The 13,206-nt window shown below is 41.3% G+C and overlaps 1 protein-coding gene across 5 annotated transcripts in view; it reads left to right on the top strand.

The window, feature by feature from the left end:
- The window catches only part of myo9ab (myosin IXAb), a 195,399-nt gene that overhangs the window by 175,879 nt on the left and 6,314 nt on the right, over positions 1 to 13,206 (top strand). For all 5 annotated transcript variants that reach the window (XM_062063305.1, XM_062063308.1, XM_062063307.1 and 2 more), the window contains 4 exons: positions 311 to 416; positions 492 to 623; positions 4,020 to 4,143; positions 12,529 to 12,728. In XM_062063305.1, coding sequence (XP_061919289.1) covers positions 311 to 416; positions 492 to 623; positions 4,020 to 4,143; positions 12,529 to 12,728 — 562 coding nt within the window. The remainder of the gene's footprint in view (positions 1 to 310; positions 417 to 491; positions 624 to 4,019; positions 4,144 to 12,528; positions 12,729 to 13,206) is intronic.

The following is a 13,206-nucleotide window of genomic DNA, read 5'->3' as shown; positions in this document are numbered from 1 at the left end:
AAACGAAGTACAACAGTAAAAAACAAGGTACAACAGTAAAAACAAGGTACAACAGTAAAAACAAGGTACAAATACATAAAATACATACAACATACAAACCATCATGAAGGCATTGAGCTAAAAACTAAAAACATTTGTAAAACAATAAAAACTAATCATCACACGTCGCTTCCCACGTGTGATGATTAGCATAGCAGTCACTTTAGCATAGCATAGCATAGCATAGCATAGCATAGCATAGCATAGCCTCCCACTGCTCTAAATGCTCCGTTTGTGGTGTCGGCGCATGAACTCTTGGTCTTGTTTCCAGGCCAAGTGGACAAGCGGGAGGTGATCCGAGGCGTGTACTCGGTCATCGAGCAGCTGAGCCGCACACACCTCAGCACGCTGGAGCGCCTCATCTTCCACCTGGTCAGGTGAGCGCTCTACAGCGCCAAATGGACGGCGTGCTGGTCAACTACGGTTTCATTTACAGAGTGTTTTTGTCTCAGGATCGCACTGCAGGAGGAGACCAACAGGATGTCGGCCAACGCGCTCGCCATCGTCTTCGCTCCCTGCGTCCTTCGCTGCCCCGACTCCATCGACCCCCTGCAGAGCGTCCAAGACATCAGCAAGACCACTGCGTACGTAATGTTTACCGTCCTCTACTCTGGAGACACAACTATGTTTATGTACGACTTCTGTTCCTACGAAGCCCTTGTTTGATTGATGCAAATATTGCTTTATTCAACATTATACTTATTTAAGCAGCTAAACACAAAATGGCGACTAACATTTCCCACCCGGGTCTAACCCAGTCCTTTTCTCTCAAAATAATACAGTTTATACATTTCATCTCATCATCCAAAACATCTTTATTCATACTTTATTTAGTCATGTAAGAATCAAACATTCCTTTTTAGAAATGTTTTAACTTTAACACATTTTTATCCTATGGTTTACATTCTTTATCCAAAATATTTCAACTTTATTCTTTTTCTCTTTTCTATACAATTATGGCGTTTTTCCCTTTAAAAAAAAAAAATCCTCGTAAAATAAAGAACGTTTTTTCGTAATAAGATTTTTCACAGAAAATTATCAAATCTTTCTCATGCTTAATTTTATAAGTAAAAACGTAGTAAAATTATTCTTCATATTAGTAATGTATTCGTGCTTGTCTTTTTAAATGAAAAAATATTCTCGTAAAATCTAAAGAGTTTGATAAAATGATGATTTAGTAATTGTAAGCATTTAAAATGCTAGCCTACTACGTACAAAAATATGACTCAGAAGTATACAGTACCTACAAATTTAGCTTAAAAAAAGCTACCATACTTTTAAAAGTGTGGCAGACAACATTAAATGATATGGCAGGCCAAATTAAATAGCGTAACGGGCCACATTAAAAAAGGAATGACAGACCACATTAGATAATGTGGCAGGCCACCTTAAATGATGTCGCGGACCACTTAAAATGACGTGGATAACCACATTAAATGATTTGGGAGACCACATTAAATAATGTAACGGGCCATATCAAAAGGTGTGGCAGACCAAATTAAATAGCGTAACGGTCCACGTTAAAAGGAGTGGCAGACCACATTAGCTAATGTGGCGGGCCACATTAAATGATGTCGCAGACCACTTAGAATGACGTGGATAACCACATTAAATGATTTGGGAGACCACATTAAATAATGTAACGGGCCACATTAAAAGGTGTGGCAGACCACATTAAATGATGTGGCAGGCCAAATGGAATAGCGTAACGGTCCACGTTAAAATGGGTGGCAGACCACATTAGATAATGTGGCGGGCCACGTTAAATGATGTCGCAGACCACTTAGAATGACGTGGTTAACCACGTTAAATGATGTAACGAGCCACATTAAAAGGTGTGGCAGACTACATTAAATGATGTGGCAGGCCAAATTAAATAATGTAAACGGCCATATTAAAAGGCATGGCAGACCACATTAAATGATCTGGAAGACCACGTTAAATGATGTGGCAGGCCAAATTAAATAATGTAACGGGCCATGTTAAAAGGCATGGCAGACCACATTAAATGATCTGGAAGACCACATTAAATGATGTGGCAGGCCAAATTAAATAACGTAATGGGCTACATTAAAAGTTGTGGCAGACCACATAGAATGACGTGGCGAGCCAAATTCAATTATGTGGTAGGCCACATTAAATAACGTAACGGGCCACATTAAAAGGTGTGGAAGACCATATTAAATTATGTGGAAGACCACATTGAATGATGTAGATAACCACATCAATCCAAACCAATCCCCTTTATTTCACTATTAACAACAAAACTGTTTCCAGAGTGCTGCACATAAAAAGAAACAATAAAAAGTAATTAAATTATAAGCATTTAAAATAAAATGACTAAAAAAACAAACCAATAAAATAGAATAAAACAATAAAAGACACAGAGGACCACAAGAATCACACCGATTTAAAAGCCAGACAATTATTTAACATCAAATGACGTGGGAGGCCACATTAAATAACGTAACGGGCCACATTCAATGGCATGGCGGGCAACTGAGAATGAGGAAGGGAGCAACATTGTATGATGTAGCAGACCACATTAAATGCCACTGCAGGCCACACTAAATGACTTAATGGGTCACCTTAAATGACGTAATGGGCCACATTGAATGCTGCGGCAAAACACATTAAATGATGTTGCAGACCACCTGGAATGACATTGTGGCCCACATTAAATGGCCTGGCGGACCACATTTAATAATGTGGCGGGCCACATTTAAATGATGTCGTGGACCACTTAGAATGACGTGGATAACCACGTTAAATGATGTGAGAGGCCACATTAAATAATGTAACAGGCTATGTTAAAAGGTTTGGCGGACCACGTTAAATGATGTGGCAGACCACATTAAATTACATGGCAGACCACTTTTAAATGATGTGGCAGGCCACATTGAAGGATGTGACAGGCTACATTTAATTTAACGGGTCACATTTAATAACGTAACATGCCACGATGAATGATGTGGCGGGCCACGTAGAATGATGTAGCGAGCCACATTGAAAAACGTGACAGGCCACTTTTAATAATGTGGCGGGCCACATTAAATTACGTCGTGAACCACTTACAATGACGTGGATAACCACGTTAAATGATGTGAGAGGCCACAATAAATAATGTAGCGGGCTATGTTAAATGATGTGGAAGACCACAATAAATGATGTGGAAGACCACATAAAATGACGTTGCAGACCATTTTTAAATGATGTGGCAGGCCAATTTGAAAGATGTGACAGGCTACATTTAATGTAACGGGTCACATTTAATAACGTAACATGCCACGTTGAATGACACGCCGGACCACATTGAATGATGTGGCGGGCCACATTGAAAAACGTGACAGGCCACATTATATAACAGAACAGGCCATATTGAATGATGCGGCGGGCCATATAGAATGACGTAGCGGGCCACATAAAAAAAATGTGGCGGGCCACGTTGAAAAACGTGACAGGCTACGTTAAATAACAGAACAGTCCACCTTGAATGATGCGGCGGGCCACATAAAATTATGTAGCGGGCCACATTGAATGACGTGGTGGGCCACATAGGATGACGTAGTGGGCCACATAAAAAGATGTGGCGGGCCACATTGAAAAACGTGACAGGCTACATTATACAACAGAACAGGCCACATAAAATGATTAGAAACAGTAAATAGTCAAAGCAGTTACCGTTATCGAAATAGCGGTCTTTCTGTAAATGTCTGATGATCATAACATCAATATGATGATAGCCCAACAATCATCCTAACTAACAACTCAACAATGGATGCAAATAACTTTGGTCTTGTGGAGCCAGCGTCCTGCCAGGGCTTGCATTGTCAAGTGTTCAAACATAAGCAAGAGTCAGCCCCTGCTTTGAAATGCATACTTCTGGGCAACAGCCCCGCCTGGTGGAGCCTGTGTTGACTGCAGCAAACTTTTACTAAATGAAATGTTGGTGTAGAAATCAAAGGTGTGGTCCTATGCAGGTGCGTGGAGCTGATCATCAACGAGCAGATGAGCAAGTACAAAGCTCGCCTGAAGGACATCAACAGTTTGGAGTTTGCAGAGAGCAAAGCCAAGAGCCGACTGACGCACATCAGGAGGTCCATGGTAAGACCGAGGGCAGGTGAAACTGACACTTTTTTTTCCCCCAGCTCCATCAAGCAGCCGACACACTTTCCCACCCATGCAACACATTTGTTGCCATCAAAATCCTCCACACAATCCTAGGCACAAATGTGATAAATAGGAGTCTTAGTGGAGCTAAGCAGTTCTACTTTTCCTTCACGGCGCCCTAACCCAAATGTATCCTTCCTTCCTCCCCCCGACCCCTCCTTTCAGAAACCTGTACTTATCGCTGTTAGGTTTATGAGCATAACCCGCACTGCCACCCCGGTATGTATGCCCCGCCCCCTCCACCACTCCCCACCATCAGTGCCGTCCTGTCCTGCCACTCCATTCACCCGTCTTTTCGTTCAGAAGTACTTTTTGCTGTGGTTGTCGCGACTACCTCCCAGGATAAACAACCTTTTCTTGTCCGGTTACGTAAGGGCTGTCCAAACTTTTTGACTTAAGGGCTAAAAAACATGTATAATGGTAAATGGGTTATACTTGTATAGCGCTTTTCTACCTTCAAGGTACTCAAAGCGCTTTGACACTATTTCCGCATTCACCAATTCCCACACTGATGGCGGGAGCTGCCATGCAAGGCACTAACCACATAATGGATATATAATTAATATAATTGGATATTAAGAGTTTGACTCCTGCCTTGTTTACTTCCCTGATGACCTCCTAAAAATGTAGTAATCAATCAGAAATATCAAGCAGCTAAAATGCGCCAAACATGGATAAAAGTGTGGCGAGTGTTTTGCATTTTTCCCACAATGGGTGTAATTTTTGAATTTTTTATGGTGAAGGGAGGTTTGTTTTATAATATCCACAAAGTTCAGTGACCATGGCTGTTGACATTTTGTGTTGGTTAGATTTTTTTTTGCACCATGACTAGGGAAGGTTGTTTGCATTGGTTAATATTAGAGATGTCCGATAATGGCTTTTTTGCCGATATTCCGATATTGTCCAACTCTTAATTACCGATATCGATATCAACCGATACCGATATATACAGTTGTAGTATTAACACATTATTATGCCTAATTTTGTTGTGATGCCCCGCTGGAAGCATTAAACAATGTAACAAGGTTTTCCAAAACAAGAGAACAACTTCAACTCAAGTTATGGAAAAAAGTGCTAGCATGGCACTGCCATATTTATTACCTAAGTCACAAAGTGCATTATTTTTTTTAACATGCCTCAAAACAGCAGCTTGGAATTTGGGACATACTCTCCATGAGAGAGCATTAGGAGGTTGAGGTGGGCGGGGTTAGGGGAAGGGGGGGGTTGTATATTGTAGCGTCCCGGAAGAGTTAGTGCTGCAAGGGGTTCTGGGTATTTGTTCTGTTGTGTTTATGTTGTGTTACGGTGCGGATGTTCTCCTGAAATGTGTTTGTCATTCTTGTTTGGTGTGGGTTCACAGTGTGGTGCATATTTGTAACAGTGTTAAAGTTGTTTATACGGTCACCCTCAGTGTGACCTGTATGGCTGTTGATCAAGTATGCATCACATTCATTTGTGTGTGTGAAAAGCCGTAGATATTATGTGACTGGGCCGGCACGCAAAGGCAGTGCCTTTAAGGTTTATTGGCGCCGATATCGGCAGTCCGATATTATCGGACATCCCTAGTTAATGTAAGTAAATGCTGTGTGTCACTACATTAAGAGGCATTTCCTTCTTTTTTTGCACCATGATTACGGAAGTTTGTTTGCATTGGGTCATATAAATAAATGATGTGCATTGCCACATTAAGAGGCATTTCTTTCCTTTTTTTTTGGACCATGACTAGGGAAGGTTGTTTGCAATGGGTCATATAAGTAAATGCAGTGCGTTACCACATTAAGAGGCATAATAAAGGACATCGACTTGAAAATCTTATGTTGTCCACTAGATGGTGATAATCTAGTGGCATTAGAAGCATCAAGCTTTTCAAATGAATCCAATTTCGCAGCAGGCTAGATTTGTCTCGTGGGCGGGCCAATTTGATGACTTTGGACACCCCTTGACCGTTGCGCGCTCTCCCTAAATTCACAATGTTAGCATTAGCTTCAATGTGTCTCGCAGGACGGCAATGTGCATATTTGCATAATTGGCATGTGCAAAAAGTGAGTACAAAACTTGAAAAGTCATCAAGCTACAAAAGGTGAACATGATAGGCTACTAGCAAATAACTGCTAAGCACACAATAGCACACAAGTTAGATGTATGTAAAAATAACAATATTTCAGTCTAAAACAGCACATTAGTCAATATAAACAAAAGTCAAATATTCATAGTTACATATTACTTACACATACAAAGTCTGCAAGGCAGAAGTGTATTACAAAGTATCCAGTAAAAAAACTTTTCCGCATCATTCAACTTATTGCGTCATTACCTTAACTGAATGAATTATTATGGCCTCTCTGTGTTGGCAAAAAAACAATTACCACTCCACTTCAGCTTAAAGGCGGCATAAGTGCATTCCAGACAGTTAACAATAAATAGATTAGTGTTTTTCATCCCACCGGAAATTCCCCAATTGTATTCACATATTGTGTACTATAGGCGATCCAATAGCAGTATCAAATATCGATTCACTATCAGCAACAAAACAAGTATCGGATTATATCAACGAGCATCTAAAATGCCCGATAGAAGCAGTCCTGCATCATGTTAACTTGTGCAAAGCTGGACAGCCAGTTAACATCTAAATGTCCTCCCATAAGCACGCAAAGTTGGTCTTATTAGATTTTAGTCATGTCATTGACAAAAGGTGGGTTATATGGGCCACTAGGAGCTAGCAGCTACACAACAGCTAAGCAGACAAAAGCACACATAACGTAATAGGTGTCCTTAATTGAACAATATTGCAGTGTAAAACAGCACATTTGTCAATATAAACAAGTATAGTTGCATATTACTTACACATGCAAGGTATCCAAGGCAGAGGCATATAAGAAAGTATCCAGTAACAAGCGTGTCTGCATCACTGAATTTTCTGCGTCATGAGATTGATGGATTATTATGGCCACAAGGTGATGCCAAAAAAAAAATACCACTTCAACTTAAAGACCATTCAATTTGGTTATTAATGAATAGGTTAGTGCAGTAGTTCTCAAATGGGGGTACACGTACCCCTGGGGGTACTTGAAGGTAAGCCAAGGGGTACGTGAGATTTTTTTAAAATATTCTAAAAATAGCAACAATTCAAAAATCCTTTATAAATATAAATAAAAACCTTTCTTTTTTTCCAAATAGTTCAAGAAAGACCACAACAAATGAGCAATATTTTGCACTGTTATACAATTTAATAAATCAGAAACTGATGACATAGTGCTGTATTTTACTTCTTTATCTCTTTTTTTCAACCAAAAATGCTTTGCTCTGATTAGGGGGTACTTGAATTTAAAAAAATGTCACAGAGGGTACATCACTGAAAAAAGTTTGAGAACCACTGGGTTAGTGTGTTTCATACTAATTTCACTAGTGGAGGCCCTTAGGGATATTTTCGTTCACTTTTGTCTAAAAGCGCCAAATTTGGCACAGGTGTAGCTCAGGGCATACTTAAATGATTTAGCTAGGGCGCCGGTGACCTTTGGGGTCGCCACAGCGGCCAATCAAATATGGCCGCCACTTGTAATAGCTTTTGTCTCTAACATTTGAAACAGATGAGCTACAAATGTAAACTTGGTGTCTATTTCATGTGTCTTGACAATTAGAAATGTGTTGGAATGCTCATTTTTATTTTTGGGTGTGTCAAGGCCCCTAATTTGCATATTTCCAAGTGGCGTTTTGCTATTCTGAAGACATTGTTATGAGTAAAACCTGGTGCAACATGCATGATTCCTTTCTAATGTTTCTAATGTTTATATGAAATGTTGGGTGGGGCGTGGGGGTTGTGACATTTTGAAGACATTGGTTTCACTTAAAGGGCAACTACTCTTTGGAAAATAGGGGGAAAGGCCACGTGGAGGCTGTCTTCTTCTCTCCCTTTTTTATTTTTTTACATGATTTTTTAAATATTTTTTTGGGGTGGGGTGGGTTTGTTGTTGTTGTTTTTGTTCCCCAATTACTTGACAAAACCTGCACCCTCATTGTTGGTGCATGGCTTTGAGGAGTCCTGGTCCTTGAAGGACAATGTCATTGAATACTCTTAAAGGTTCATGAACAGATACCGTAAGACAGTTGGAAGGTAAGGTGCCATCCTGGTTGTAAACAATACTTGTGTAAAACCAAGGCAGCCCTTGTCAACAAAAGTGCCTCATCTTGATCAATCTGGTTAGAATCATGGCCTCTAGCTACACTGTCTGCCACTTTTTGCTTGCTTGCAATGTACGTCTCCCTCCCTTTCTGGTGTTCACTCCAGTCAGGCAGAAAAGAGAGGAGATGTGTCTTGAATCTTGTTGTGTGAGGTTCATTATAACAACAGACATGCCCATATTCATAAAGGTTCTATAGAGTTGCCTTGAATTTGAAATTGTGAAGGAGCAATCTGAATCCTCAACTAGGGCAACAATTTGCGCTATAGTCAGAGGGTCAAAGGTTTCCCTGGATTCACTGGTAGACGCTTCTTCTTCTGATATGCTGGACGATGTTTTATGTTGTGCAACTTGTGCTGCATATCTCAAGTTCAGATAACATTTGGTATGATATTACACATCTGCTGCATGCACATCAGACACTTGAGTAACTAATCTCCCAAGAAGTTTAAAATCTTTACTAGATTCTGCCCAGCTTTTCATTTTGGAATCAACATTATTTGTTAATGCCTTGTGCAGATCTTTCGTATCCTCCCCTTCACGTATCACACAATGAATACCACCGGTTTGGGGATGACTTGATCGAAGCTTTTTAGGACTTAATAAGGAGGGGACAGCATGATCCTCCTGCTTTCCAGCCCTTTTAACACGAGAACTACTACAGTAGCTTCTGTAGCGTTTGTGGTATTTGGCCTTATTTAATACAAGTGTTGATGCCATACCTGAACCACCACATTTATACATGAAGGTATAGCATTCGCAATTTCAATGAAATCTTTGAGATCCTTTTCTAGCGACAAAAGTCCTTCGCTTTTGGGTGTTTGTAAGGGGTCATCAGACTGTAATTGGCAGAGACAACATAAGTCCCAATTGATGCTGCTGCTGCTACCATTACTATCAGATGATGTGGAGGCCATATTGTTTGATAATAGCTACACTGAAAAATGCATTACATGAAAATAAAGTTGATGATTTTCACAGTGTTAAGATTAGGCAGTAGAATGACTGTACATAGATAAGCTCTTCTGTATGATTTTCACATCAGGAGAAGTCAGGAGACACAACAGTAGCCTGTCGAGGGACCAAACTACACTGCTCAAAAAAATTAAAGGAACACTTTGAAAACACATCCGATTTCAATGGTGAAAAAAAAATGTGGGATATCTATACTGATATGGACAGTTTAATGTCTCAGGAACAAAAGGATGCCACATCTTTTCATCTTTTCAGCCTACAGAGGGCTCAGTATATAGACACCCCAAAAATCAAAGTGAAAAAATGATGTGGCAGGCTCGTCCATTTTGCCTAAATTCAATTTCTGCAACTCAAAATAATTTTCAATATCTTGTGTGGCCCCCACGTGCTTGTATGCATGCTTGACAAGGTCGCGGCATGCTCCTAATGAGACGATGGATGGTGTCTTGTGGGATGTCCTCCCAGATCTGTTTAAGGGCATCAGTGAGCTCCTGTAAAGTCTGAGGAGCAACCTGGCGGCGTCTGATGGACCGAAACATTATGTCCCAGAGGTGTTCTATCGGGTTTAGATCAGGTGATCGTGAGGGCCATTCAAATGTGTCAATTCCTTCATCCTTCAGATACTGTCTGCATACTCTTGCCACATGAGGCCGGGCATTGTCGTGGACCAGGAGGAACCCAGGACCTACTACACCAGCGTAGGGTCTGACCATGGGTGCAAGGATTTCATCCCAATACCTAATGGCAGTCAGACTGCCGTTCTCTAGCCTGTAGAGGTCCGTACGTCCCTCCACGGAAATGCCTCCCCAGACCATCACGGACCCACCACCGAACGGGTCATGCTGAATGATGTTGCAGGCAGCATAGCGCTCTCCTTGGCTTCTCCAGACCCTTTCACGTCTATCACAGGTGCTCAGGGTAAACCGGCTCTCATCTGTGAAAAGCACAGGGCGCCAATGGCGGACTTGCCAATTCTGGTGTTCTATGGCAAATGCCAATGGAGCTCCACGGTTCTGAGCAGTGAGCACAGGGCACACTACAGGACGTCGTGCCCTGAGGCCACCCTCGTGAAGTCTGTTTCTGACTGTTTGGGCAGAGACATTCACACCAGTAGCCTCCTGGAGGTCATTCTGTAGGGCTCGGGCAGTGCTCAACCTGTTCCTCCTTGCACAAAGATGCAGATATCGGTCCTGCTGATGGGATGAGGACCGTCTACGGCCCTGTCCAGCTCTCCTAGAGTAACCGCCTGTCTCGTGGAATCTCCTCCATGCTCTGGAGATTGTACTGGGAGACACATCAAGTCTTCTTGCAACAGCACGCATGGATGTGCCATCCTGGAGGAGTAGGACAATCTGCGCAACTTCAGGAGGGTTAAGAAATCGCCTGATGCTCTCAGTCGTGATAATGACTCTAGCTAAAGCCAACACTTGTGGAAAAACAGTTAAAAAAGATCAAGAGGGAGGAACTTGAAAAGGCCTCCACCTGCAAAACCAGTCCTGTTTTGGGGGCCATCTCGTTGTTGCCCCTCTAGTACACCTGTTGTTAATGCCATCAACACCAATGCAGCTGAAACTGATTAACAACCCCCTCTGCCACGTACCTGACCAAAACCTTATCAGAAAAGTGCAATTGAATTCATGCCATACCCTGATAAAAAACTGTTCCTTTAATTTTTTTGAGGAGTGTATTATCACACTGTGTGGATAACAGTGCCGGAGCCTTCACTGTAAGATACGTTTCTGTTGAAACAGAAACCTATATTACAGGGGGGAGGGTGGTAACGCTGACTTTCTTTACTTTTACTAATGTTACAATGAAATATATCTGTAGCTTTACATTCTATCTGTGTTGAAATATATGTGCAATACATTTTGGTAGATAATGGCTATGTTGTTAATATGGAAATTAAAGTGCTCTAATAAAAAATCATCATAAATCTGATCATTCCAGTATGTTTCTGATGCTCAAAAAACCTAAAATAGTTTGCCAAAAGTATCAAAAGTTAAGGTACACCTAATTTTTACATATCTTGGAAATATGCTAATTAGGTGTCCAGACACACCCAATCATAAAGATGATTTTTCCATCATATTTGTAATTGTCAAAAAACATGAAATAGACACCAAGTTTGGATTTGTAGCTCATCTGGTTCAATTGTAGAGGCAAAAGCGTGTTCAGGTGGTGGCCATATTGGATCAGCCACTGTGGCGACCCCAAAGGTCACCGGCGCTGGCGCCCCAGCCAAATCATTTAAGTATGCCCTGAGCTACACCTGTGCCAAATTTGGCTCTTTTAGACAAAAGTGAACGAACACACCCTAAAATCTCCCTAAGGGCCCCCACTGCTTGGCACTCAGCATCAAGGGTTGGAATTGGGGGTTAAATCACCAAAAATGATTCCCGGGTGCGGCCACCGCTGCTGCCCACTGCTCCCCTCACCTCCCAGGGGGTGATCAAGGGTGATGGGTCAAATGCAGAGAATAATTTCGCCACACCTAGTGTGTGTGACAATCATTGGTACTTTAACTTTAACTTAACTATTGGTCAAACCTTTTCCAATGTTCCACACTATAAGAATATAAAAATGTATGTATGATTCCCACTGCTATCGTATCGGCCAATACTCAAGGGTAAATCGTATCAGAAATGAAAATGTTGTGTCGGAACATCCCTATATGTCACTAGTCGCTTTTTTGAAAAAGAAGGTTTTGATGACTTGACTTGACTAAATATAGTCAAAGTTAGCAACACCGATCGCTCCTGCTACGTCTTCTTATGCTCTGGCAGACCAGAGCGCCGTTGCAATGCCATCTAATGTGCGGGGTTATCACGACAGGCTAAAGTCACAGACAGTCCTGTTATAATGTGTTTATTAACGGCGGCAGACACAAATAAATAAATAAATGAACATATGAGAAATAATAAGTTTGTTTTAATCATTTGTTTTGTGGTGTTTTGCAATAGGCAAATGTGACTACACTGGCGCATCTTTCTTCTCGCTAGCACTTAGCCAAACCGCCGCTAACGCTACGGCTGTGTCTTGCTAGCCTGCCTTGTAGTGTGGTCCTGTGGCGGTGGAAACATGTTTGTACTCCATCAACATCTGCGAGCTCCACGTCGTTCCCGCCGCTTGTTTGTCTGTACTGACGCTTTCGTTTCATGTGCAGAGCAAGAGCCGGCTACGCCAAAGCGCAACCCACGCGCAGTCGTCGCCGCCGCCGAGTCCGAGGGCGCCCCCCTTGGCCGAAGGAGAGAGCGCAGCAGGCGAGGATCCTGCCGGGGCGGGTCTAAGCGAGCAGCAGCAGCTCGCCATGCAGCAAGAGGAGCGGATCCTCGCCGAGCAGATCGAGAGTCTGCAGAAGGAAAAGTACGACAGAAATGTTAATATATATATATATATATATATATATATATATATATATATATATAGTTTTAAGTAAAACATGGAACGTGTTACGTACACTGATCATTTATTATTATTGTTTCAGCTGAGTCCAACTACAGGTTGTGGTAAAAATGACATCCTGGTTCTTTCATTTTTATTTTACTTAATTTACTCAATCAATGTCTATACCAGGGGTGCCTAAACGTTTTCCACTGAGAACCACACACTGAAAAATGGGGCCATTTTGATGTTTTATATATATATATATATACACGTAGGTCAATAAATTATAACATTGATTTTGATTCAGTATTATTTTATGAACAATGACATTCCCACTGAAAGTGTTGAAAATAAGTCATACATTATTTAATTTTTTTAACGCTCAAATCTTTAGATTAACTTCAGATATATCTGTCGATTATATTTGATCATTTTTTAATGTTTTTTTTGTTTTATT

The sequence above is a fragment of the Entelurus aequoreus genome, linkage group LG11 (assembly GCF_033978785.1).
Source record: "Entelurus aequoreus isolate RoL-2023_Sb linkage group LG11, RoL_Eaeq_v1.1, whole genome shotgun sequence".
Classification (NCBI taxonomy): domain Eukaryota; kingdom Metazoa; phylum Chordata; class Actinopteri; order Syngnathiformes; family Syngnathidae; genus Entelurus; species Entelurus aequoreus.
The sequence above is the reverse complement of the archived record's forward strand: the minus strand, read 5'-3'. Positions and strand labels throughout refer to the sequence as shown.